Consider the following 25,162-nt stretch of genomic DNA (forward strand, 5'->3'; position numbering starts at 1 on the left):
TCAACACCGATTGTTCCCGGAATGTTTAAATTTATCTTTATCATTGCTAAAATTTGATCAACCGCCGCCGCGACCACGTGTACGCACACGCGGTCTCTCTCGCTCTTGCTTTCTCTCTCTCTCTTATGTATTACGCTTATATAAACCAATTCGTACGCATTCTCGCATAGTGAAGGGATGATTTCTTACAAAAGTAGCTAGAGTAGGAAGATGATGATTCGCGGCCACTAATTGACCTTCCCCACCCATGTCTCCAGGTGGTGGTGACTGTGCTTGTGTGTGTGTGTGTGTGTGTTTTGGATGTGTGAGTTTCATTGGTGTGTGTGTAAAGTCGCAAGGGTCATCATTGTTCAAACCGATGCCCGGCCCCGGTTGGGATGGAAATCGTACCGCAGTGGCCGTATCAGCCCATCGTCGTCCGCTTCAAAGTCGTGCAGCGGCGGCTGCATCCGCTGCTGCTGCCCATTGCTACCGTTCCCGGGCCCATTGAAGCCGGCCGGCGAACGAAGCTGCGTCATTTCGCAATCCATCAGCGGGTAGCGATAGTTCGTCTCGATGTAGCAGCCGTTCGGCTCCGGCGCCATGTCGAACTTGGTCGGACAGTTGTGGCACACGGTGAGCGGGTTGATGACGGAGATGCGATCGTAGCACCGCTCGTCCACGCTGTCCGTGTTGCCGGTGATGATGTCACCGTCCAGCTTGACCGCTATTTGCAGTGCCTGCAATGAAGGGGGAAACGCATTTAGACCGTGTACGGCAGCGAGAGGAGCATGGTAAGGATGCTTCAATCTTACCTGTATGGCTTGCGCTTCGTCCCGCTTCTCGTCCTCCGTGTTCATCGTCACGAACCGCAGCACGAGCAGATTGAGCGAGGCGGCCACCACCGCCAGCCCGAACAGGATGAAGATCAGCGCAAACGCCACGTACTCGGGCTTCTTGTTCAGCGCGTTGTCCTTCTGCAGCGCCACCATATCGCCGAACCCGATCGTCGTGAGCGTGATGAAGCAGTAGTACACCGAGTCGAAGTAGCTCCAGCCCTCGAACTTGCTGAACGCGGCCGCCCCGCCCGCTATCGTCAGCGAGCTGAGCGTCGTCACCACCAGTATCAGGTCGACCTCGGACGCGATCGCTTTCTTGCAGTTAAAGGACGTCTTGATCGCGTGCACGATCACGCTGCTCAGCCGGTTCACCCGCTCGCCGATGCTCTGGAACATGACCAGGCCGAGCGGGATGCCGATCGCGGCGTAGCACATCGTGAAGATCTTCCCGCTGACCGTGGTCGGCGTCGAGTGGCCGTACCCGATCGTCGTCAGCACGGTGGTGGCGTAGTAGAACGCACCGGAGAACTTCCACTGCTGGCCGGCCTTGTGCGGTTCCGACTTCATAATGACCGTCTCGATGACTTTGAAGTCCTCCGAGCTGATGTTGTACCGTGTGATGAGGACATTTTCGATTGCTGGAAAGGGGTTTAGGAATTGATGAGGATTCTGACGGTGTCAGACGGCGTAGTGTACGTACCACTGAGCGCCTTCCAGCGTTTCTTCTCCGTCTCTGATTCGAGGGCATCGAACACGGCGGCACCGATTAGCAGGTAGGTGAACGTACACACGATCAGCGAGATGGTCCGTACGTTTTGCTTTTTCATGCTCGTTTACTCGAATCCTGGTGAAGGTAAAAGAGGAAAGTACATTAGTATTTGCTTTGCTTTGCTGTTGAGGCCTCCACTGCTTACCTTTTACCCTATGTCGTCTACACGAGGTACTCTGTAGAGGAATTGTGGTCTACCAGTACTGGATGGGAGGGGGAAGGTACTGGGCACCCTCTTTGACAAACTAACTATCCTTGGAATTGTTCGGATTTGTGGAAGAGAAGGTGTGGATTGTGTGCCGCCGAAGCTGCTGCTGCCGCTACTACGCGACTCCTGTTGGTCCTCTAGCTACGGGGAATCATCCTGGCAGGGAAGTAGTACTGGTGCTGTTCGGGGACGTTTGGGAACCAGCGGGGAAGCGACAGCGTTTGAGGAGCTTTTGGCACACGCACGGACGCTCCGCACTATGGGGCTTCGGTTTCAATTCCGTCACCGTTTTTGCTCGGACAGCCCCGATTTGTCACGGTACGCGATGGTGATGGGTTTCGCAGTATAGCACCATGACCAAATCCGCAGCAGTAGCAGCACAGCGCCACAGTGTCCCTCCTCCAGCGACTACGAAATATTCTTCTATCGATTGATTTTTTTCCCCGTTTTTTTCCGTTTCGTTGTTTGACGACCAACCACCAAAAAGGGGTTTTGACGTTTCTCGCGACCCGTCCGGCTACTGCGCATGACACGCAAGAAGCGTGCAGGACACACACATACGCACCAGGACGCGCGCTAAGGACGAATGTCGCACGTGCTTCGGAGTCTGCATGTGTACTAAAAGGGGCGCGCGCCCGCTGCTGCTGAATTTAAACTACCGCGTTCGTTACTTTTGGCGTTTCTTTATTTTCGCAAAATACACCTAGCACTTAGTTTCAACCGTACATATAAATAAACAAACTGTCACATTTTTCCCTCGCGCTAGGAACTGGGTGGGACACAAAAGGATCGTTTAATTTTACACATATAAATCTGTTTTCTTTTTTTTTTTTGTAAAAATACACATAATGGTTTCCTCCCTCTCTTGTCGTTCTTGCTTTCGCCTTCTTGCTTGTCCGATTCTGGTCTAACTCACGAGGTCCTTTTTAAAATCCAAAACAAAAAAAATCCTTTCTCTTCCCTCATGGCAACAAAGTGCACACCCCCCACGCTTCTAGCACACCAGCTAAAAAGTTTAAAGCATAACTACCTCCCTTTTGGCGCACAGCCACACTCTGCCGCCCTTCCATTTCGCCTCGTCTCACCCCCTTTTCACGATTAATTTAAACAAAACAGCTTTGTTTTTCTTCTCTCTATTGCACAGCCTTTTTGTGAAAATCGCGGTTTTTTTGTTTTGTTCTTTTGTCGCTCGCTGCTATACCACACCTCACAGCGACACCACCTACCCCCCCCCCCCCCATGCGAGCCCTCTTGGTCTAATATCATTCGGTGGCGACGAGTTGGAAAGGGAGGAGCGTTTCAAAGCGAAAGAGGGAAGGGATGATAATTTAATCGATCGCGTTCGCGCTAACCTAAAGAACCATAACACACGCACCACCGTAAATCACATCTCGGTTAAAAGTTGCCTCTTTTGCAAGCTGTCTTAAGCTGTGTACGAATTATTATCTCTTTTTTTTGTATGATTTTTTGCGATTATTTTTTACACTTAAAAATTCTCCACACCAGCAGGGAGAATGGTATATTGTACAGAGAATGATTGAATGATAAAAAGAGAGTGTGTGTGAGAGAGAGAAGGGAGCTAAAATAAAAAATAATTCTAAGGGTTAAAATTAGCTATGCACCATTATTACGCGATCGTCCGATCATGCCATCTTCAGCGCTTGCAGCTCGTCCTCAGACAATCTGTTTTGGTAAAGGCTGGCGCTGCATGCTCGATTCCACAAAAATACAACACAATACTCTAGGTACGCTTCCGGTGGTTCCATATACACCACGCACTACATACCGTGGATCGATTGAGCCTCAGCTGACCGTCACCAGAGCAAAATACGATAGGTTCCTGCCTACGTGCAAAATACCTTTCCTACTAGTTCAGCGCTTGCAGCTATTATCGTTTCCAAAACACCTGGCTCCTCTACTAATCCGCGCTCTGTAGGCGTGTAAGTGTATGTGTTTCTCTCTATGTAAACGTTTGCTAAGTCTTTTGATATGGTGAGAAGTCTCTGCGCTTTTGGTCCCGCGTATCTTTCTCTCTCTCGCCAATCGAGTGTACGAGCAATGGCACACACGCGGGGCTGGTCGGTTTGCTCTCTTGGCGTCACGCTTTGGCTTTTGAAGCTTACTGCCTCCACCACACCATGGCAGGCACGCACGGAAGGGAGCGCGCGGTGGGACCACTGCGCCACCCTCAAGAAAAGGTAACTTTGGTCGCTACTAAATGGTAATATCATTCCGGTAACACGTTTCCGTTGCACGATTTTGCTTTCGTGGGAGTGCCAAGCGGCCCCACATTCTGTCTCGTCCAGACGAGAGCCAGCAGTAGCAGTGTTAGTAGTAGTAGTAGTTGTTGTAGTAGTACTAGTAGTAGGTAAGGCACCCCCGATTCTCGTTTGCCTGCGCCATTCACGCGTCGGGCGCGCGCGCCGCTTGGGTTTTCTGTTTCATGCCATCAGAAAAAGTCTGGCTCTGTACCGACACACGATTTACATCTCGATCGAGTAGGACGAGGGCGGTTTGCTCAGCAGCAGGGTGGCCGACTCCGACATCAGGCTCGTCTGCTGGTCCGCTTCCGGCTCGAGCGAGGGATCGTTAAAGTCCGCCGACAGCTCCTCGATTTCGACCTGCGAGCATTCCCACGGGTTGATCGGATACTGGGACAGTGTGTTGGGGCCTCCGCTGGTACCATTGTTGTTGTTGTTGTTGTTGTTGTTATTGCCGCTCATGAGATGATGATGGTTGCCGCTCATAAAGACGCTGGGATCGATAAACTCTTCGATGTCAATTATATTGTCTCCACCGTACGAGTTGGCGTAGAGGAAATCTGCGCGAGAAGAAAAAAGAGAAAAAATGGCGGAGGATTAGAACAAATTAGGCAAAGTTAACAAAAAAAAGGTTCAACACTAAATACGCATGCCACAATAATTAAAATAATACATTAAATTACCAAAGGCCCCAACAATTCGACCAAACATTACAATTACAAAAAAAAAACATAAATAACATACACAACATAGAAAATGGTGATAGAAGTAGAAGGTGCAGTGGTGCAGTGTGTGGTTAGTAGAAAAGAAGATAATAATTTGGGGTGCTTTAGACTAGTGTTGGGTTTCATGAATCTTTCGTTGAGATTCCTTCATATGAATCTTCAGTGATGAGTGTTTCGAATCACGAGTCCAATTTTAAAAGATTTATGAATCTCTAAAGATTAACTTATTAAAAAAAAACTCAAGCTCTATGAATGTTTTGAGATTAATGAATCTTTAGAGACTCATGAATCTTTTAAATTCATGCATCTTTCCAATGGAAATTCAGATTCATTAAATCATTCCAAAGATTTATTCAGATTCATGAATCTGAATCAGGTTTACCCAACACTACTTTAGACGCCGCGGATGGGGAGTAGTAGTCCTGCCAAATTTAAAAGAAATTAAACACATTACACACAAACAACACGACGCTTCGGTATTTTGTACTATACTAAAAGTAAAACAGTTTTTTTTTTGTAACAAACTTCCCTACAAAAACAAACAAAACTACACAATTAGCAAACGAATGATATATGCGGGATGGGAAACACTTGGTGAGGGGGAGGAGGACATACACAATGTGCCATGGTGGACGTCCAACTATAACGCTTCTTCCGCCCAGCAGCAGTACCTGGCTGTGTCGTTTCCCAGTCGGTATCGAACTCCAGCTGCTGGTTCGCCTCGAGCTCGTTGGCCGTTTGCAGGGCAGGATTGTCGCTTTCGCTCATGTCGAATATCTCCGTCACCTTAACCTGCGTACGTACGAGATCGTTCGATGAGATATATATATGGGACAGGTTAGCAAAGGGTTCGTCGCTTATAAGGCAGGAAGCGTCGGGCCGAACAACACGCGCCAACAATTACCTTATTGTCTTCGTCCATATAGTAGTAAGCGTACATGGCGTCGTGGTGCGACGACACCTGCAGGATGTGATCGAACGTATCGAGGTCGCCCATCGCCGAATGATGCCCGGCGGAGCTGTAGCTGGGGGTAATTTCTTTGCCGAATGGTTTGCTGTGAAAACGGAGGGAAGAATTTTAGCGGTTAGTAGTTTATGTGTCACTCCTTTCCGGAAAGCCTCGTACTCGTACGACACTTACCCGTCCTCCATTCGCATGTCGATGATTGAACTGCGATGGCTGTGCTGATGATGCTGCTGCAGCTGCTGCTGCTGCTGGCTCTGGTTGTACTCGGTAAGCGCTATCTGGCACTGGAGGTTCGCGGTCAGTTGCTGCTGCTGCTGCTGCAAAGAGAAAAAGCGCAAACTCCCCCGGTTCAAGTGGACACATGTGCAAAATAGTTTCCTTTCCAGCCTTACCTTCTGTCGCCGTCGCACCCGGAGCAGGATCGTGTTCAGGTTCTTCAGCACAAACTCACTCATCGCCCAGATCTGTTTGCCAATCGACGGTGCGGCACCCATCAGCCTAAACGAGGTGATACAAGGGGCATAATTAGCATACACATCTGCAGGCAGCTGTCTCTGCTTTCCAGGAAGAGGCCTTGAAAGCACTTTAGCAACGGCAGCACACACCCGAACGCCCACCACCAATACACAAACACACGGGTACGAAGGACGAAGACACACAGGCAAAAAGGCACACAAACACAGCGCGCGTGGTTGCGAATTTTAAGGGGCCGAAAAAAAGGTTAACATTTCTCCGGCCTACGCTTACCGGTACGCTAGACGGTTCTCGAGCTGCGCCAGGAAGCGCATCCGATCGGGGACGGCCAACGTTGCCAGTCTGTCGAGAGGAAACGGAAGGGGAACGATCGTTCGAGACGGGGAGGAAGAGGAGGAGCATACAAAATGGTTACAACATTTGGTACGGTGGTGCTGCTGTTGGTGGTGCCGGTGGTGGTGGTGGTGCTGGCGGTGCCCAACTGTTGGACGTTCTGTCGGGCAGACGACATTGCCGAGCACCTGGTAGCGGAACTGTCGCTGCTCGATTATGCCACCAACGATACTAAGTAATACGGTGCGAATAATTTAGCGGGATTGAGGAAGGAGAGGAAAGGACCAGAGACGGGATGGGCGTTTTTGCGGTTAGTTACGAATTCTACTTCAACTACTTTAGCGGTGTGTGTGTGTGTGTGTTTTGGAGGTGGGTGGGTGAGGTGTAATACAGGGTTTGCTAGGGGTTTTCATAGTTGTGGGACACTTCCTGCACTCTTTCTTATGGGAAGCGAATTTCATATGATGAAAATTGGATATGATTGGAAAATTGGAGAATTTCCTATAGGATTTTTCAAATAAGAATGCGATACAGTTCAATTTCCATTAGATTAAGTTCAATTCACGTAAGATGGAGCCAATAAAGTGTCCCACAGCTATGAGAACTCCTGAAAAACCCTGTAATGCGGAAGAGGCTGTAAAGCGTGAGTGTTGGTGATAAAAAAACGTCAAAAATGCAGTTTTTTTTCTCTACCGATTGATAAAGCTTTTTGACATCAATCGGTTGATTGGGACGCGAGACAAAAATGGACACACAAAAGTTAATGGGGTGGGGCGTTTTGGGGTGCAACTGGCAGTGAGGAAGTATAGAAGCAAAAAAGAGCAAAAAAAAGCAAACGATCCGCGCGCACACACTTACTTCGTCAGCGTGGCGCACACAATGTCGGCGGGCAGGATGGCCGGCAAGGACAGGGCCGTCAGCAGCTTGCCGCCCCGGTGCCGAAACACCCAGTTGATCAAACCCTTGTTCGCCTGCTCGATGTACGTCTGGAACACGGTCAGCACATTGTCCGGCATGCTGCCGACGAGCGCATTCTTCCGATGCTGCGTACACTCCTGACACTCGCTACACTCCGGATCGTACTCCTCCAGTATCTTCTCTTCCAGGCTGGAGGACGGCTGCTCCGCGACCACGAACGTCGACTGCACGGCCAGACAGCGCGTACAGCTGATCAGATTGTTGCGGTGCAGAAAGTTGAGCGCATCGTCGAAGCCCTGCTGACAGAACGAGGACAGTATTTCCGGCTTCGGCGGGAAGAGGATGCGCCCGAACCGGTTAATGTTTTCCTTCGACAGCTCGATGCTGGTGTTGGCCCAGTTGACGTGAAACATCTGCGAGCTGTTGTCGCGCGGGCAGATGTCACTCTCGCCACAGAACGGGCTGACCGTGACCGTGTTCTCGTCCAGCGTGGGCAGATTGTCGGAGAACGCACCGTCCATGTAGCGCACGCCATGGAAGCGGGGCGGCAGCAGGCCCGAAAACACCGGTATGAAACACGCGCATAGTAGAGCCTGGGGGGAAAGCAACGGGAAAAAGAGGTCACAATAGGAGCACAATAAGGAGCAGTTCTGGGAAGGGCGGATGAGCGCTTACCTGCAGTAGATCCTCCCGGCTGTTGAACTGCGACACGATCACGTTCTTGCCGTCGTACACGCGGGTCAGCGAGATGTGCAGCTTGCCGTTGACGCGCTCGTGCGCATCCGGCGGCAGAAACTTCTGCAGCCCCTCCAGCAGGCAGGTCTGTATGTTGAACCGCGGGCTGAACGGGCCGAGCGAGTGGGACCGGGCCTCATTGACAACGCGGAAGAAGTCTGACGTCATTTCACCTGGCAGGGGAAAGATGAAGGAAAAAAGGGTTTATTATTAGTTTGGATTAGAGTTTACAGTTTAGGATGGGTTTGGATTTTTCCCCCTCTATAACTTCAGGATAGTGTGACCCCCCGGTAGCGCATGCGCAATCAAGAGCCCGCGAGCGTTGCGCAACTGAGCGGCAAGGTTAACCACTTGAACCTGACACACGATATCTCGCGGCGCGTAATAATTATAGCGCGGGCGAGAAGCAATCGTGCCATACACACACACACGGGAGCATGTGTTAGTAGGTGTAATTGATAGTTTGCTAGTTAGTGGACTTTAGAACTAGAAACAACAAGCGCTAGGTTTAGAGCAGGATGAAGTTATCTCAACCCCGAAGCAAGTAGGACGCAACACACTTCTTCCTGTTTTCAAGTGGACAAGATAATTGATCGCGCACCTTTAATGACGTCTGATCGGTAGCATTAAAGCGCATCTAATTCCCGGTAATGGGTTTTTTGCTTGCCCAAGGCTCCTTCTACCTTCTCACAAAGACCCTTTTTTGTCTAATGCAGCACAAATGCATCGCCCAGTCAGTTTCATTTTCCCGTTTGCTTGCTTTTGTTTTCGAAAGTTTCTGTCGACGTCATGCAACCCACCACCAAGACACACCTTTTTTTTTCGTCCGTCTTCTTCAGGTTTCTTTTAGGCCCTTTTACCTCTCTCTCTCTCTCTCAGCATCCCCGCCACCATCGGGGTGTGATGGACTGGACGGGCCTCCAAAAAAGAGGCGAAAATCACCAACCCACCACCACCAACTCATCGGCCAAACGTGCTTTAACGCACAAAAAAAAACCGGGTCTTTGCCACCAACACGCTCCCGTCGGTTTCCCTTTCTCACCCTACAGAAAGGGCCGACGTAACCGGCCGAGCTCGAGCGAGAGGCGCTGGTGGTGGCGGATATTTCCCAACATAAGTCGGCGCGCATAGATTTCGACACCGTCGGGAGCTGCCGTTCGTTGTTGTTGTTCACGGCTGGGCCGAACCGATCACGCCATACGCGTCCCGCACTCACATTCCCTTTTCGTGCTTCTTCCCTTCCCGCTTGGTGCGCATCATCTGCGGCGTGACTCATACAAACACAACCAAAAAAAAAGGGCCCGTACGCACTCTACACACCCTTCACTACAAGCAATGGAGAGCGCGCGCGCGAGTTGGAGAAGTTTCTAGATACCGTAACGGGAATGTGGGCACACGTGCTTCTCTGTATGTGTGTCCCAGGCGGGAAATTAATACGATTAGATTTTTGGAGGCCCGTCTCCACGACTGGCATTTTTGAATAGACCCCCCCCCACCGCTTCGTTAAGGGGTGTCAGTTGTTTTTTTGCGTCGCAGTTAAACCCCAAAGCGTGGAGGGCGGCGCGCTGTTGGCGAGAGACACGACGAACAAGATAAAATCTCGAGGTCACACTCTAGACCTAGAGGGGACCCCGTGTGTGTCAACAACACGCCCGGGACGAGCCCTTCGTGCGTCGTGCGCAGAGCGGGTCAGGCGGCTGCCTTAGATTGGCCGAATTTGTGTATCCGGCTTACGCGCGCAAAGGGGAGATGGAGGAGCTGGCAGTTTTTGGAGATCCCAAGACTGGGAATATTGCGCATCAGACTGGCTTGTTTATGTTTTTGTTTGGTTTTGGAAAGTGCGGATGTTTTTAATTGGACACTGAGCACGATCTAACTCCGGCAAGGTTCGCTCTCTGATGTTTGTAAATATCGCGCACTTGCTATTTTTGCTATTTTTCTAATAATAAAATTGGCAAAATTTCCCGCCCATTCATCGTGGTGATAGGAGGAGGTGGCGGTCCCCAGGTGGTGCTATTTTAAATCTAATCTATCAACTACTAACGTCATCAAACGTGAGCGTTTATATGGATGTTGGCATTAGGGCGGATTAACGAGTCTTCCGACTTTCTTGCCAATTAAGTGAGCGTGATAAAAACCAAAACTCACCTCAAGGTCATTGGCGGCACTTGCCAAATCTAATCAATATTTTGCAATAGATTAAAAATGAAACAACGAACTAAATTCCTATTTATTAGATCGAAATATGACCTGCAAACCTTGAAATCAAAACAATTGAAGAAATACTTTTCTAGGCAAGATAAGAAAGACATCACACTTAATAGACAAAAAAAGTGGTGGTCCTTCACCAGAAAACCCCAAACAACGCGCACTTTTGCTCCAACGCGTTTGCTGCGTTTTCAATGCGAATGTTGACGTCAATGCGGTGTGCGCGGGTAGTTCTTATCAGCAATCCACCACCAACCAACCAAGTCCCTCGGCATAGTGAGCTTGCGGCGCGCTCTTGCCAGGAAGGAAAGTGTTACGAAACGGCGGACAGCATAACAAACTCTTCATTAAAAACGAAAAAGGAACATAACTCACCAACCACCAGCAGCATAACGTGTTCTTGGGATCATCCGAGTTTCGATCGCGTCATAACAACACACAGCGACCCTGGGGGTCGCGCTGCTGTCGGGATCAGTAGGGTCATTCGACGACACACTACCGAGGAGCTCGCCCGACCGAGATAATCGCTAAACGATGTCGGCAGAAGTCAATTAGGTCACTTTTTGGACCACCGTAGGGAACAACTTCATCAATGGAGAAGAGGCTGCAGATTACTGTTTGATAAGGATCAGCCAGGAGGGCTTTATTTTGCTACCAAAACTACCATTGTGTCTATATTGGGAACAGCAAAGCATTCGCCAATATGATCATCCCCTTTGATTAGTGCGACTGCTTTCCCGCGTGACACACTACACTATCTCGACTTTGTGCTGCTGAGACTAGTGTGCTAACTAAGTGCTGGCCTGCTGGTGGGTTCTTTGTGATGCCGACACGTTTTTCCAGGTCAACCAATAGCCTGGCTCCTGATAAAGGGCACACCACACTAATAGTCGGAACTGTTCGCTGTTGTCTCGACCAAAATCCCAAGGCACTACCACTACATCAGAGGCGATGACTCGTGGGTAGGAGGTTTGTGCAAGCAAGGGGTGGTACGGGATGTATTGTTAGCAACATTGAATTGATCAATCGACAGAGTCCCCCCGCACTTTCTTATCGCCCCGGCTGTTCGCTGGTGTAAGGCCGATGAGGCGATGCACTAAGAGAGGCGAAGCAACAACAGCTGCCTCTAATAAACGTTGTATTTTGCTGGTGTGGTGTGTGCGTGTCGGTTGGCTTTCCATTGTAGCAACGCAACAACAAATCATGCCATCAATTTGCGTCACACACGGCCGATCCAGGCGCTTTTATAGGGTTGGTGGTGGAAGTTGCACGCCGATTACGCTTGGTGATGGTCTCCTCTCTCCACCGGTTTGCCTTTGTCTTGGGGGGAAGAAGCGTGTCGAGACAAGCAGGAAGTTTGCATTCGGCCACAGAGGCAGCGTGCTAGCGCTTGGTGATAGAAGTGCAACGTGCAGCAGCACGAGCGTACTGGCACATGTCGTCCGTTGCAAAAATTGGTCGTAATTGGACTGGCAGATGACACACTGACACTGACTCATCTGTCTCGTGGGCTATGGGCAAAGTCCACCGTGGTTCCTGTCACGTGGCCGACCACTGGAATCACTGTACAGTGTACACTAATAAGCTAAAATTCCTACGCTTAATTCTTGTTGTTGTTTACACAATTGCAGAGGTATTGGATCTCTTGAGCACTCTTTCACCTCTAGTCTACGCTTAATTCCTACGCTATCTCCTAGGCTTTACCTGTACTGTCAGGTATGGTTCGTCCACTAGCGGAATATGTTACTAGATCATAACAGAAACTGTATCGGTTCCAGACCCGGACCAGGTTCATGTTTCGTTTCGAATCCGGAACAGGTCCAGATACAGTTCCGGGAAAGGAATTAAACCTGCAGCTATTTCAGAAGCGGTATGGGTTCATAATAGGTTCCAAGATCAGTATGGGTTCGAGATCAGTTCCTGGACCAGTATGGGTTCAACATCAGTTCCAGGACTGGTATAGGTTCATGAACGGTTCCAGGACCGCTAGGCGGTCATGATCGGTTTCAGGACCGATATGGACTCAGTGTCGATTTTAGGACTGGTACGGATGCAGTATCAGTTCCAGGACCTGTATGGGTTCGTGATCAGTGCCTGGACCGGTATAGGTTCAACATCAGTTTCAAGACTGGTATAGATTCATGAACGGTTCCAGAACCGGGATGGGTTCAGTATCAGTTTCAGACCCGAACCAGGTTCATTTTTAATTTCGTATCCGGAACAGGTCCAGATACACTTTCCGGAAAGGAATCAAACTGGAAGCTATTTCAGGAGCGGTAGAAGCTCAATATCAGTTCCGGGACCGGTATGGGTTCAGCATGAATTCCAGGACCGGAATAGATGCACTATCAGTTCCAGCACCAGTATGGGTTCAGTATCAACGCGAACCGTCTTTATAAATAGCACTCACGCAATGTCACCATGCGTATGACCTCAACCGCAATGCTGCCCTTCGTCGTTGTTAATCTCCCTCTCACTCTATCTCTCCCTCTCTATGGCTTCCACCGCCACACCAATGCGAAAGAAAGGCGCAAAGCGCGTGATACCAAAACAACTTGTTTACAACAATCTCACCCGCATCAGAGAGAGAGAGAGAGAGAGCGAATAGTGCACGTGGTGTTGACCTTGTGCGAAAAATGTGCGTCGCGTTAGCGCAATTTTCGCCAAATTGAGCATGCTTGCGACCATGTGCCAGGCGGATGATGGTGGAGGCACCGACATCTGCACGTGAGTGAGCTAAAGTGGTTCCATCGAAGTAAGTGAAAGGGCCACCACACTCACACGCAAGCTTGTTACTGTATTGGGCAAACGCGTCCGTCCGATGCCATCATCTCTCGCCCCCGCCATGCTGCATCATCAGATATAGCTAGGCTAGACAAAAAGGCGAAGTAAGCACAAGTGTGTGATACCACCGTCGCAAGGGAAAGTGTTTCGTTTCAACAACAAAACAGCCTTTATGACTGGTATGGCTCAATGCAACTGCATTTGTTCGCCGATCGTACACGATGATCTCGACCCTCGCGTGGGCATGAGGCAACACACACGATCGCGTACAGCGCGACAATTGAATCATTTAGACATATTTTCGGCCGTGCACAACGCCTTCCCTTGCGTAAACGCTTCTAGAACTGACCTAGCAGCGAGCAGGTTGCGTTTAATTAATTCCACATTGCTGGCTGGCAACTGACTGGTCGTCGCTACAGAGACCTAATTTCTGTGTTGTGCTTTGTCTCTTGCCCGATTAAAACTGTGTCACCACACACACCGCGGTAAGCACACGCAAAGTAGCATAACAAACTGAGACGCCTCGCAGCACGAACTGCTGGCCGAACGGCAACAAACAGAGCAACAATACACCACACATTGGCCAACCAAATGCGGTTCCCCCCACGGCCGTTCTTTTGCTTTGGACATGGCCGATTACGCGAACGAGATGATAATGTGCGGAAGCAAATGCACGCCGCCGCGCGGTTCAATAACCCAAATAAACGCGCCGCAACAATATTGCCTACGGATTTGCTGGTAAAAACTCTCGGCGGGAGGGAAAAAAGATGCTCCCAAAGGTCGAAAGCATTCCACCCAAAACCCCATTTAAAATGGGGGGGGGGGGGGGGTTGGGAGGCAAAAGATCCATCTATTGCGTCCCTGCTCTCCATCGAATCACGTACGTACAACCCCCGGTTCATTGCTGATAACCCCCCCAGCAGCGTTATATTAATTGCGCGGAGAGGTTCTCTCTTGTGAAGGAATGGCAAACTAGGCAACTCCGTACTCCAGCACACACACACACACACACACACAGTGCGCTGTGTCCATTGAACGACCAACAGCGACACTGTTCCGCATCAGTCCCGCTTGTGTTTTGCGTCATAATCAACTCAGCCCGGTACACCCCTTCGCGCGGACCCTTTTTGCTTGCGACACGACCGCCGGCGGTACTTGATTTCTGGCGCCCGAATTCTAATGCGCAGTAAGCATTTCAAGGTTTGCTGAGGAGGTGGGGATTTCGATTATGCGATGCGTTAATTCATTTTCAATCACTGCCCAAAATCGCATTTCTTCGGCTTCATCATCATCATCACGGGTTGTGGGTTCAATTCAACAACGCACAAAACCCGCTTAGCAGCCGGCCCAGCGCCATCGATAAGAGAGAGGAGGCAGGGAAGGGGTGCTCTGATAACGATGTGTATATTTCCTTCTCGAAGCGCACAAGTTCCCATACACGCCCACACACAGACACACACACACACACCTGATCAAGCCCGGGACGTGTCCAAAGGGCATTGGGGGGCTTTTTTTTTGTTTCGTTTTGTTTCGAAAATCCCTCCACCACCTCTTTGCTCCAAAGCCCAGTGATCTCATCGCTTTGTCTTAGTTCCGCATGTGTGTGTGTGTGCCTGTTGGGGGCGAAGGGTTTGTGTTGAAATGCCGATAAGGATTACGGCACGCGACGTCAGCCGTGAACCGCGAGACGCTTATCTTTCCCAAGTTTCCGAATTGATTAAAAATGGATCAAATTTCATCCCAAACCCCCTCCCCTTTCGTTTCGCGGCGGTTTTGATAAGCAGGATTGCCGCCGATTTGGACCGGTCTTGGGTTCAGATGCAACGGGCGCCCACCCGCATTTCCAAGACAAAGAACTTGCACTTTCAACGGCGCGACTCATCGCTCTCCGGGATCTTTCTCCAACGCGGCTTAATTTATGGCGGCAGCAACTCAGTGCGCGCCCTTATTGTTTGGAGTGGGGATTTCGGTCCAAAGGCCAGCTTGAAAGGCTTCTCAGCGCGCTCGCTGACATACACGCCACTGTCTGGTGAGTAATAATCTTCCCCTTTCCACTAAAGCCGCCTTCCGGGAAGCATGTCCATTCGACGCCCGGGACACGTGTTTCGAGGCTAAACAAACCAGCCGATTGTGCTGCTGCTGCTCGAATGAGATCGATAGAGATTGACTGTTTGGTCTTCTATCGCTCAGCCCCCGGGAGCAGAATGGAGTGTTGAGGCATGGGCAAACAGACCCGGACTTTGACGCCTGTTCGGCCTGACGTTCTTGACATAGCGTGCCGCCAACTTCAAACAAAAATTGCATTGTCAGTGCATCAAAACGCATCAAAAAGGTCGTTGCCAGCCAACGGGCACATCCCCGTTTTTCCTTTGTGAGTCTGCCCCGGTCTTTCGGTGACGGAAGACGGGGCTCATAATCGCTGTCGCTCCGGCTTCTAACCCTCCACACACCCGCACACCTTCAGTACTTTTCCGCTCCTACAAGTAGTGCGGAGAAGAAGAAGAAGAAAAAAACGCCTTCATTAATGAGGACAATTATTAAGGGGTAGAAGAAGTTAAGCAGATTTTAATGCACCTGAAGAACAAACTGGACATTGACACCGACACACACAAACACTACCTACTCCATGGGTACCTCTTCTTTTTGGTGTAGCTTTAATTACCCTTAATTTCCCATCACGTCAATGCCACCGAAACCGCTCATGCCTCACGTTTTCACGTGCTCCGCTCGCCCATTCGCAGTTTTTGGGGCGGCCTGCTAAGCTGTAAAGGATTTTGTAAGGATTCGGCGCTCGGCAGCAACTAGGGTACTGCAACTTACCCAGCGGCATGTCGCAGAGCAGACAGCAGGCGGCGAGGGCACCGGCCGACGCACCGCTGATCCGGTGCAGCAGCAGATGCGGCGCGTACTTCTTGAACGCCACCGCCACACCGACATGGTAGATGCCGAGGAATCCGCACCCGGCGAACGATAGATTCATCTTTGGAGGTTGCGAAATTGATGTCGTTGTTGTTGGTTTTTGCTGGTTTCCTCCTATCACAATCACCAAGAAAATCTATCCTTTTTTTACTTGTTTTCTTCTAAGGCTTTACCCAACAAAACAAATGCTGCTTTGTAGCTTTAAAACTTTATAAACACTCCGCGCACTACACACACACACAGAGACTGCTTCGTTGTCTACTTCGGGGCTGTCACACGTGACACACACGGCCCACAACAAGTAGTATTTACGTCACGCCTCAACCCCCTCGAACCACACTCCTGTTGGAATGGAATATTTCCGTTTAAAGATGATTATTTTTCGCTGCACTTGACGCTCGGAATGTGAATGATCGCTCACGTCCTTGTTGGGGGTGGGAGTGGGTGTGTTTTGTTCAGCTGTTTTCTTTCACTTCACACTCAACCACACACACACACACGCACTGAAACCTTGTCCTTGTTTTCCGATGTCGGGGAGATGATGATTTACATCCTGTCGGCCCTAAAACGAGACAGAAGGTGAAGAAAAAAGGGCGGAAATTAGTTTAGAAAACCATGGGGAGGGGAAAAGGGATTCAACACACGGGGGAGAGCAGTAAACAAAAAAACCCCTGTGGCCTGCTTGGACGGGGAATAAGGTTTGAAAGGGAAACGCGCTAAAACCGCGGTTGCTGCGCGGGAAAGGTCGTACCGTCGTGTAATGATAATTTGTGCTCCAAACAAAAAAAAACCTTCGCCACCGTTTAGGTCACTACCAATCACATGAATTGGTGAATTAGTGTTAAAATGGCCGTAAAAAGGAGGGTCAAACACGACTGAAAAGCGGTTTCGAACGTGCGAGCGTGCTGTGCCGTGTACGTGCTCGCGCTCGTCCGGAAGTAGACTGAAAGCTGACCGCTAGCTGGGGTCGCGGTTTTATACCACCTACCCGACGTATTTCACCCCTTCCTGGACCGACCGCCTATCGCCCCCCCCCCTTCTCTCCCCTGTTGGATTACTTTGCGGTCAATCGTATCAACACACACACACACACAGGCATGGTAAGAGAGGGAGAGAGAGAGAGAGAGTCCGTATACTGATTGTGGGGACGGTTGGAAGTGTGATTGACATCACCATCATCGTACGACACACAACCAAAAGCGAGACTCTCCAGGAGAGCCCGTGGAGACTTTTTTCCTTCTTGCTTTCTATTGCGTGAATTTGCTCTCTCTCACTCTCTCTCTCTCTTTCCAGATTGCTTTTTTTGCTTAATGTATGCAGTTTTCGTTGCGTTCCAGGGTGCTGTGTGTGTGTGTGTGTGTGATGTAAACAAAAGCCCGTTTCGTGAGAGGGCTTCAATTCAGCTTTGAAAGTTGTGTTTTTTGCTTGCTGGCACGAGTGTAACAGGTTGCCTTCGGAAAACTCACACACACACACACACCAGCAGCGCATTGCTTATCAGCGTTTTTAAAAGGCAAAGAGAGGGAAATTGAAGAAGGTGGCGTGACCATGTAAAGTGCAACGGAACATGCAAACCATGCACACACGCACACACATGGAGCTGCAAACAGCTGTTGCAGCGGCTGCAATAATCACATTCCACACAGAGGCAGCACAGTATGCGCGCCTTTTTCGTTTTCGGAATTCCAAAGAAGCATCACAAAGCAAACCCCGCAAACACACACACGCACACACACCTGACCCGCTTCTGCACACCTTCTAACGCGCACGTACGCGAAAGCGGGTCGGCCCGAGGGGCCCCGTTTCCATGGCAACAGAAAAAGCGTATTTAGCGTGCCGAGGCCGTTTTCCTCCTTTACCTGCTTCCGGACACAGGAAACTTTCCACGCACACGCACACGCACACCCCCCTTCTCTCCTACTGCCTCCGGGAGTCCATCCGGAGTCAAAAATCGTTACATCGGCGGGTGAAAAGACAAAAAACGGCGCGCAGTGTGCTGTATCTGTGCTCTTCTCTCTCACTCTCTTTGCAACAGGCCGCGTCGTTGTATGGGCTTCTCTTTCTACCGCACGCCACGCACGTGTGTACACGCAGGATGTGTAAGCAGCGTTATCCTTTTTGTAACGGACGTTTACTTCTTGCTCGCCTTTTCGCTCGCCTCGTGCGCGCGCTCTCTCTCTTTCCTTTTGCTTTTCCGTTTGCAAACCGTTTTGCCTTTTGACGGCGGCGGCGGCCCGCCACACACGGCTGTGGCCGATTTTGTTTTACAACCTCTCGCACACACACACACACACTCGCACTGATTTGTACCGCCGCAAAAAATCTTCCATCGGGCGTTATGTTAGCTCTTCTTCTGCTTCTACTGCATGCACCTTTACTCAGCGCAATTACAAGGTGTGTGCTATACCTTGGTATTGTTTGACCTACAGTGCATGCTTTTGTGTGTGTGTTTGTGGCCAGCCCTGCCACAGTGCGCGCTGTTCTAATTCTCCCCCCTCCCCCTTTGATAAGAGATGACAATTAAACGATTCGCAAACAATGACAACCGCGGCTTGCACCACACCGCAACCACATCGTATACGTACTTGTTTGCACACACTGAAAGAAGCTATCCTTGATCGTGAACCCGTTGTTCGCACATCACGTGCAGTAGTAGTATAATCACCCGGCAGTATTATAATTGAAACAAACAAGATAACCACAAAAAATGGCACTACGCTCTCTCTACGGCTAGATGGTAGATGGTTTCCCTGTTTAGCACGTTATTCTATACACACACCGACGACGACACACCCAGTGTTGTTTTCTTTTTCTACGCGAGCTCGCTCTCGGATGACCCGCTCCGTCCAACTGTTTGCTACGATATGAGAACGCGGCGTTGAGCAAGCACGCACGCAGGGCGGAGAAGGGCTCGGTCGTTCGGTATCGGGCCGGAGGGGAAAACGGGCGCCCGCGTGTTTACACGGAGGAGTTTTCGTTCGACCGCGGTTCGTCTGCCGCTGACGGTTGGAGGGGGACACGGGATGTGTGCTGTTGGCTCTTTCGGGCACGGATAAACCGAACGTCATGTTTTGAAATGACCGTTGGAAATTAGAACAAATGATGAATTTAAACAGATTCATTAAATGTTTTTCATTATGAAGCCAAGGAGTTGTTTCGAACTATTCTATTGAATTAAAATAAACATCAAAACGATCGTGAATGTAGAACTACACAATGAATAATTGCTTTTGTGTGTTGCCCCAGCCGCAAAATCGGGTTTTCGCCGCGATTTTCGACCAAGCGAAAATAAAAATTATGCCATTTGTATGGGGCGAACACACACACACGAATTATGGTTGTTGATTATGGGTGGGAAGATTATGGTTATGACTTCTGTTTCACTCTCGCTCACAAGCGATGGTGTTCCGTCGCTTTCTCACCAAGTTATTGGCGCAAATCTGTGGTTGTTGCTGCTCTTTCTCGCACGTGAGGGAGTTTTCTTTGTCCTTGTTTTTCCCGTGCATGACATTGGCTGCGAATCCTCTTGATGCGTTAAAGGAAGTTAAGTTAATTAAAGGGTAAATTGTTAGATGCAATGGCTCTGGCACACCAAATGATGTACCAATTCGTGCACGTTTATGTGCCACACTGCACCTAAAGCGTTTTGTGACTAACACAACCACAAACACAGTATTATGATGTTTGTAGATTTGGGACATATTTTGGTAAACTTTTTATGCGGTCGAGCAACAATTAAATGCCGCATGTTGTATACCCTTTAAACCAAACGGCAATCTGCTGCAAACTGTGCTCTCTTCGACCAGCGCCCCGACTCATTGAACGCATGCTGTAATGAGACCGGTTCCTACGAGACCGGACGAGATCGATTCTTATCCGGACCATTTTCTGGATAGCACGAACCGACTATCCGATAGCGTGATTTGAGTAAGGTTAAGAAGTCGTTTCAGTGCTGTCTACAGCATTGTTCGTTACGTCAAAGAAGAAGAAGAAAATTTATACGGGAGGTTATGAGCTTGCAATGCCGCACGCGGCCTCGGCACGTGGGGAATGGCGAAATCACCTGTACAACAAAGAGAGCAGGGAGATGGCAGGGAGCTGGGAGATGGCAGGGAGGGGTCTTATCGGCCATGGCCTGCAATCGATCAAGTAGTTCCATGGAGCGCTGGTATGTGGTCAGCGAGTGCGCTAGGTAGTTCGACAGGCACCAATCCGACCCGTGAGTGCAACGAATTCGAGTCGACACGAATGAACTGGATCGTTTACGGATGGTTCCGACTGAGAAGGATTACGCTGGATCCTTTCCTCGGGGCCCCACGCGGGCGCTTAGTTTGGTTTAGCCTCTGGTTAATCCGCCCCTGCCCGCACCTCACTATTGTTTGCCTTAAGGCTTACGGCAAATACAGTTTACATTTGTTATTCTAAACTATGCTAGCATTATTGAACCGCAATACGAAAGAAAAGGAATGGGAAGGAAAGAAGGAGAAAGGGAGTAAATGAATGAGGAACTAACGAGAGCGGAAGCGAGCGGAGGAGCAGGAAGGGTGATAGTCGAAGAGGTGAGATAAGAAGATGAAAGCGGGGATGGCGTGTAGTAGCGTTTGCTGTTCCGAAGCGACGATGGGCTCTAAACAATGGGGGACGAGAGCGAAGCGAACTGGAGGGAGCATACAGGAACGGGGAGGACATACAGGAAGGGATCAACATACATTTTTTAAGTCGATTTTCTTCCTTTTGTATTGTCCACATTGTCCACATCAATCTTATGAGCTGCGGATCGTACAAAGCTTCTTCATATTTTTCTTATTTGACACAGTAACCATTGCTTTTCTGCCTGCCTGCCTCAGCCACTTCTTCTTCTTCTTGGCGCAACGACCTACGTTGCTAAGATAGACGGTCCATACGAGGCTTGAACCCATGACGAGCATGTTGCTAAGTCGTGCGAGTTGACGTGACCTGTTACTAATTGGTTTACCCCTAGCGAGATAGGCACTCCTGGGCCACTAGGATCAAACGGGGCTTGAACGCAGGACGGTTATGTTGTTGTGTTGTGTTCGGGTAGTACGACAACGAGGGGCAGCCAAATCCAGCCAAGCCATCCATAAAATGCGGGGACGCGTGGAGCAGCTTTGCGCGTGAAAGGACCGGCTGCATCACCGGCATTTGAGGCTCCCAGGGGCCGGTCGCCACAGCCAATCCCCAAGCGCAGCCGCAGCGCTATCCACTATGCATGCAGCATACACGCCACTTACGCATCCTGCGTCAGGCGAGAGAAGGAGCAAGCCAGGCAAAGCGAGCGAGGTGTGCGTCAGCCAAGCCGGGGCGGTTCGCTCCTCGCTTACAGCATCGAGCGAGAGGTGCTTACCGTTTCTCTTCCGAACAGTAGACCCCGGTAATTAGGATTAAAAGGGTACACCATGGTGGGTAAATCCTAACCTTCAATCCGTGGGAGGGAGAGAGGAAGGGAGGAGGGGTGGGAGAAGATTGGAGGGTTTGTACATTATTAAAGAAAAAATAATGGAAAGACAATATGTGTTCCATGAAATCCCTCATTTTAATATTTGTCCTTCCGTTGACTTTAACTAAGCATTAGTTGGCTTAACATGAGCGGACTAGTGCATTGAATGATCTTTTATTTTAATTGATTTTTTTTTGCACAAGCGCAACTAACTGCACTAACAAACAATATAAAACCAGTACGAAGCATGCATTCAATCGATCCGGCAAATAGCTCGAACGGTAAATCGATTCCATCCACACGACAACTTGCGCATTGATCAAATCCAGATTCGAACGACGGCGCTCTAGCCAACGCGCAATGCATCAGCAGCCAAAAAAACGGGAAGGAAAAAAACAATAACCCCAAGTCAAGCGCGCTCACACAAGGTCAAGCATTCGCAAATAACTGCTGGGAAAACGAAGGAGGTGGGGAAGGACGTCACTGAAAACGCGTATGATCTGGTAGAACGGATAAAGAAGACAGCAGATAAGCGATATCACTCCCACCACCATCATATGAACAGCTGGTGTGATCGCAACTACCGACCAGGAAGGAGTAAGGGGGAGGGCAAGATTCATTTTTTTCTAGCCATCCATATTTTTTTTGTGGCTGCTATTCGATACAACAACCCTGGGAAATCTGCCACAATTTTTGCCATAAAACCCGTCTAAAAAAGTTCGCTTGGTCGAGTAACCTCTTAAACCGGACGTCGTGTGGACGTCGGGTGGACGTCCACACGACGTCCACACGACGTCCGAAATCTTCAATTTTGCGGCTAGGGCACCAAGTTCTGAAATTAGTTTAGAACACGATTGTACTATGGATTGCATACTTTAGGGCGAACACTGTTTTAAGTTGTCGGTTGCATTTAAAAAAAATTGGGATTTAAATTGTCGCTGCAGGGTACAGGTAGTTGAGTTGATTGAGTTTAATTATTTCAAGCGAGTTTAAATTGTAATACACATTCACAGAACAAACAAAATGTTTAACATTCTAAAACACATTGCTTGAGATACTTCAACGAGAGAATGAGAATCTTTGCTCAGCTTGAGAAAGCTCCATGCCCCGCGACATAACCTTTTTACCTCAAAGAATATGTTTCCAAGGCTCGACTGTATGAACATGTTGTGGCAATTTTTGTTGCCAAATCGTTTGGACGAACCTGGAATAATTTTGACAGTGGATTTCTCTTTCCTTATAGAATCAACATTGACCAAGACCGATTCATTTTTTTTCACCCGAGGTAAAAGCTGTCAAACGCGTCAATATAATAGGACCTTATTACATAAAGAATTAAGTATAACTTGCGTTTAACTTGGTACAGTCGTCAACTCGCACGACTCAATAACATGCCCGTCATGGGTTCATGGAATCGCCCCCCCCCCCTCCGCATAAATGACTGACTATCCGGCTACATGGTATTGAATAAGTTTCGAAAGCCTAGATAGGCCGGCATGTCCACATAGGACGTTACGCCAAATAGAAGAAGGCTACAGTACGACAGGATGTTTTTTTTTCAATCTGGTGATTAATTTGCGTTAAATTATCATATTCTGCTGGCTCTACTTTTTAATAAAGTTCAATTTGTTCACTTCCATGCAATCTGACAATCTGTTTTTGAAAGATCTAGCTCGACATTCGATGATGTTTAGCTATTGCGTATAAAGTGTTTTTACCCGAAAAAACTACCAAACTTTACAGGATTATATTTTTATAAATTTTTTAAGCACTTTTTTATACATCATTTTTATTCATCATTTTCAACACCCATCATACACCATATCTCCATAGCGAACTCACTATTTCCTTGGTACACATTGATAGCACGTTGTGATATTAAATAACCGACCGTATTCATTTCTTTGGTTTATACTTGAAGTAAAGCTGCTAGCAGTACGTTAACGACCGTTATGACAGCAACAAGGATTGATATGGTTATGCCCATCCGTGGTACAATCTTTGGATAGCTCTAAAGAAAAACAAAATGTTGATAAAAATTAAAATCCTAACAATTATCCACAATCCAAATGCCCAAATTAGTACACACCTTCATGACGATGACACCCAACCCTTGCATGATCTCCATCACAAGCGAGATAATGACCAAGGAGATGCACACAAAATATGTTCTAGACTTTTCATTGTACGATAGCAGAAGACGCAACTGGTTAGCATTGGCCGTCAGCAGGGAGATATCCAGCGCGCTGGTCACGATGCCTTTCGGCAGATGACGACGCTTCGGTGAGGCGGATGTTGTTGTATCTTCATGATCAGACGTTGAATTGTGTTCGTCTGATGTGCCAAGTGATTCCATAGGAATATCTCCTTTTTGTACGCATACAGTTATCTTAACGTCTGTTGGACTTGCACACGCATCCATTGCGTCTGCTGCGAGTACATTCGGCTCGTCCGTTTTTTCGACCATTTCGATCGCCTCTTCCATTGGATTTTCGACTATCTGATCCATTATGAATATTCTGTTGAATAGTGTGTCGAATATGGTTTATCAATATTAGATATGCTTCCGGTCTGAACATTGGATTGCTTCGCACTCAACCAATTTCACCAACTTTACCTAAATCTAAGCACAAAATGGGACTGCACCTAGCTCCTTTTACGTTAGCGGCACAACTGAATAACTGTGTCACGTACAAGACACGTACGAGTAACGAATGATCCATTGGATTCAATTTTCAAAAATGATATGTTGATCTAGCTAAGACTAGATAAATTTATGTGTTTTTTTATTAATCATAATCTTAAACATAAGCAGTATGTGTGTATCATTCTTTTCTAAGCCGTATGTATTGGTCATCGTGCATGAGTCAGTCATTCGGTCCGATCGAATTAAGAATTTTTATGTTTACACACGATATTTATCTTGCAAATTTTGCATATGTATCTTCTGATATGGTATCACGCATGTGTCATTTGTTGTCTGAATTAAATAAACCAATATATTAAACCATTGGAACGGTTCGATTGTATTCGATGTGTAGTGTGATCAAAAGCAAGCAATTCATCTGAATAGATAAAAAGTATTTAAAGCGTACCATCGACAGTCGATAAGCCATTAGTTAACACGGATTACGTGTTGTAATTTTCAGTAGAACTTCGATTCCACGCCATTCTACTTCTCAGAAGAGCAACATCAAATATCGGTAACCTTTGCAACCTTTACGCAGCACACAAATTCAGCGAAATCTCTCTAAGATGCGGTCTCCTCAAGATTAATTGTTTCTTTAAGATGAACATTTGGACGGTCCCGTCATATTCTATACATTTTATGTCTCTTCAGGAAGAATGTCCAGTGTTGTTAGCGGTGATGATGATGATGATATGGGTAATAAGTCCCACCTCTTACCCCAACATAGGTTTGAGAAGGATGGACGAATCTTTACGATAATATTACTGTAATAGAACCTATCCTACCCAATTGTTAAGGTTACTAAACATGTAGGATGCCTCATTCCTTCACTTGATCAGCGTTTGGCCATTTTTCTGACTGCCATTTCGATTAAAAACGCTTACATCATCCATTAA

The 25,162-nt window shown here is 48.4% G+C and overlaps 2 protein-coding genes across 6 annotated transcripts; both read right to left on the reverse strand.

Annotated features, from left to right (window-relative positions):
- Positions 1–13: 13 nt before the first annotated feature.
- LOC120904877 (two pore potassium channel protein sup-9) lies at positions 14–2,351 on the reverse strand. Its single transcript, XM_040315336.1, has 4 exons — positions 1,733–2,351; positions 1,519–1,662; positions 795–1,456; positions 14–719 (listed from the first exon to the last, which is right to left on the reverse strand). Exons 2-4 carry the CDS (start codon positions 1,643–1,645, stop codon positions 351–353), a joined length of 1,158 nt encoding a protein of 385 aa, XP_040171270.1. The 5' UTR covers positions 1,646–1,662; positions 1,733–2,351; the 3' UTR covers positions 14–350.
- Positions 2,352–2,462: 111 nt separating this feature from the next.
- LOC120904876 (1-acylglycerol-3-phosphate O-acyltransferase Pnpla3-like) lies at positions 2,463–18,987 on the reverse strand. Of its 5 annotated transcripts, none has more exons than XM_040315330.1 (10): positions 18,705–18,986; positions 16,021–16,681; positions 8,149–8,381; positions 7,414–8,066; positions 6,496–6,564; positions 6,141–6,246; positions 5,923–6,065; positions 5,686–5,836; positions 5,453–5,573; positions 2,463–4,616 (listed from the first exon to the last, which is right to left on the reverse strand). In XM_040315330.1, the coding sequence occupies exons 2-10, from the start codon at positions 16,178–16,180 to the stop codon at positions 4,279–4,281; spliced, it is 1,974 nt and encodes a 657-aa protein (XP_040171264.1). In that variant the 5' UTR covers positions 16,181–16,681; positions 18,705–18,986; the 3' UTR covers positions 2,463–4,278. The 5 variants fall into 5 exon arrangements, with proteins under 5 accessions (XP_040171264.1, XP_040171265.1, XP_040171266.1 ...); XM_040315331.1 differs by lacking the exon at positions 18,705–18,986 and adding an exon at positions 16,871–17,052; XM_040315334.1 differs by having other exon boundaries at positions 4,458–4,616; positions 5,397–5,573; positions 18,705–18,987.
- Positions 18,988–25,162: the final 6,175 nt, after the last annotated feature.

This window comes from Anopheles arabiensis, chromosome 3, assembly GCF_016920715.1.
Source record: "Anopheles arabiensis isolate DONGOLA chromosome 3, AaraD3, whole genome shotgun sequence".
NCBI classification, from domain to species: Eukaryota; Metazoa; Arthropoda; class Insecta; order Diptera; family Culicidae; genus Anopheles; species Anopheles arabiensis.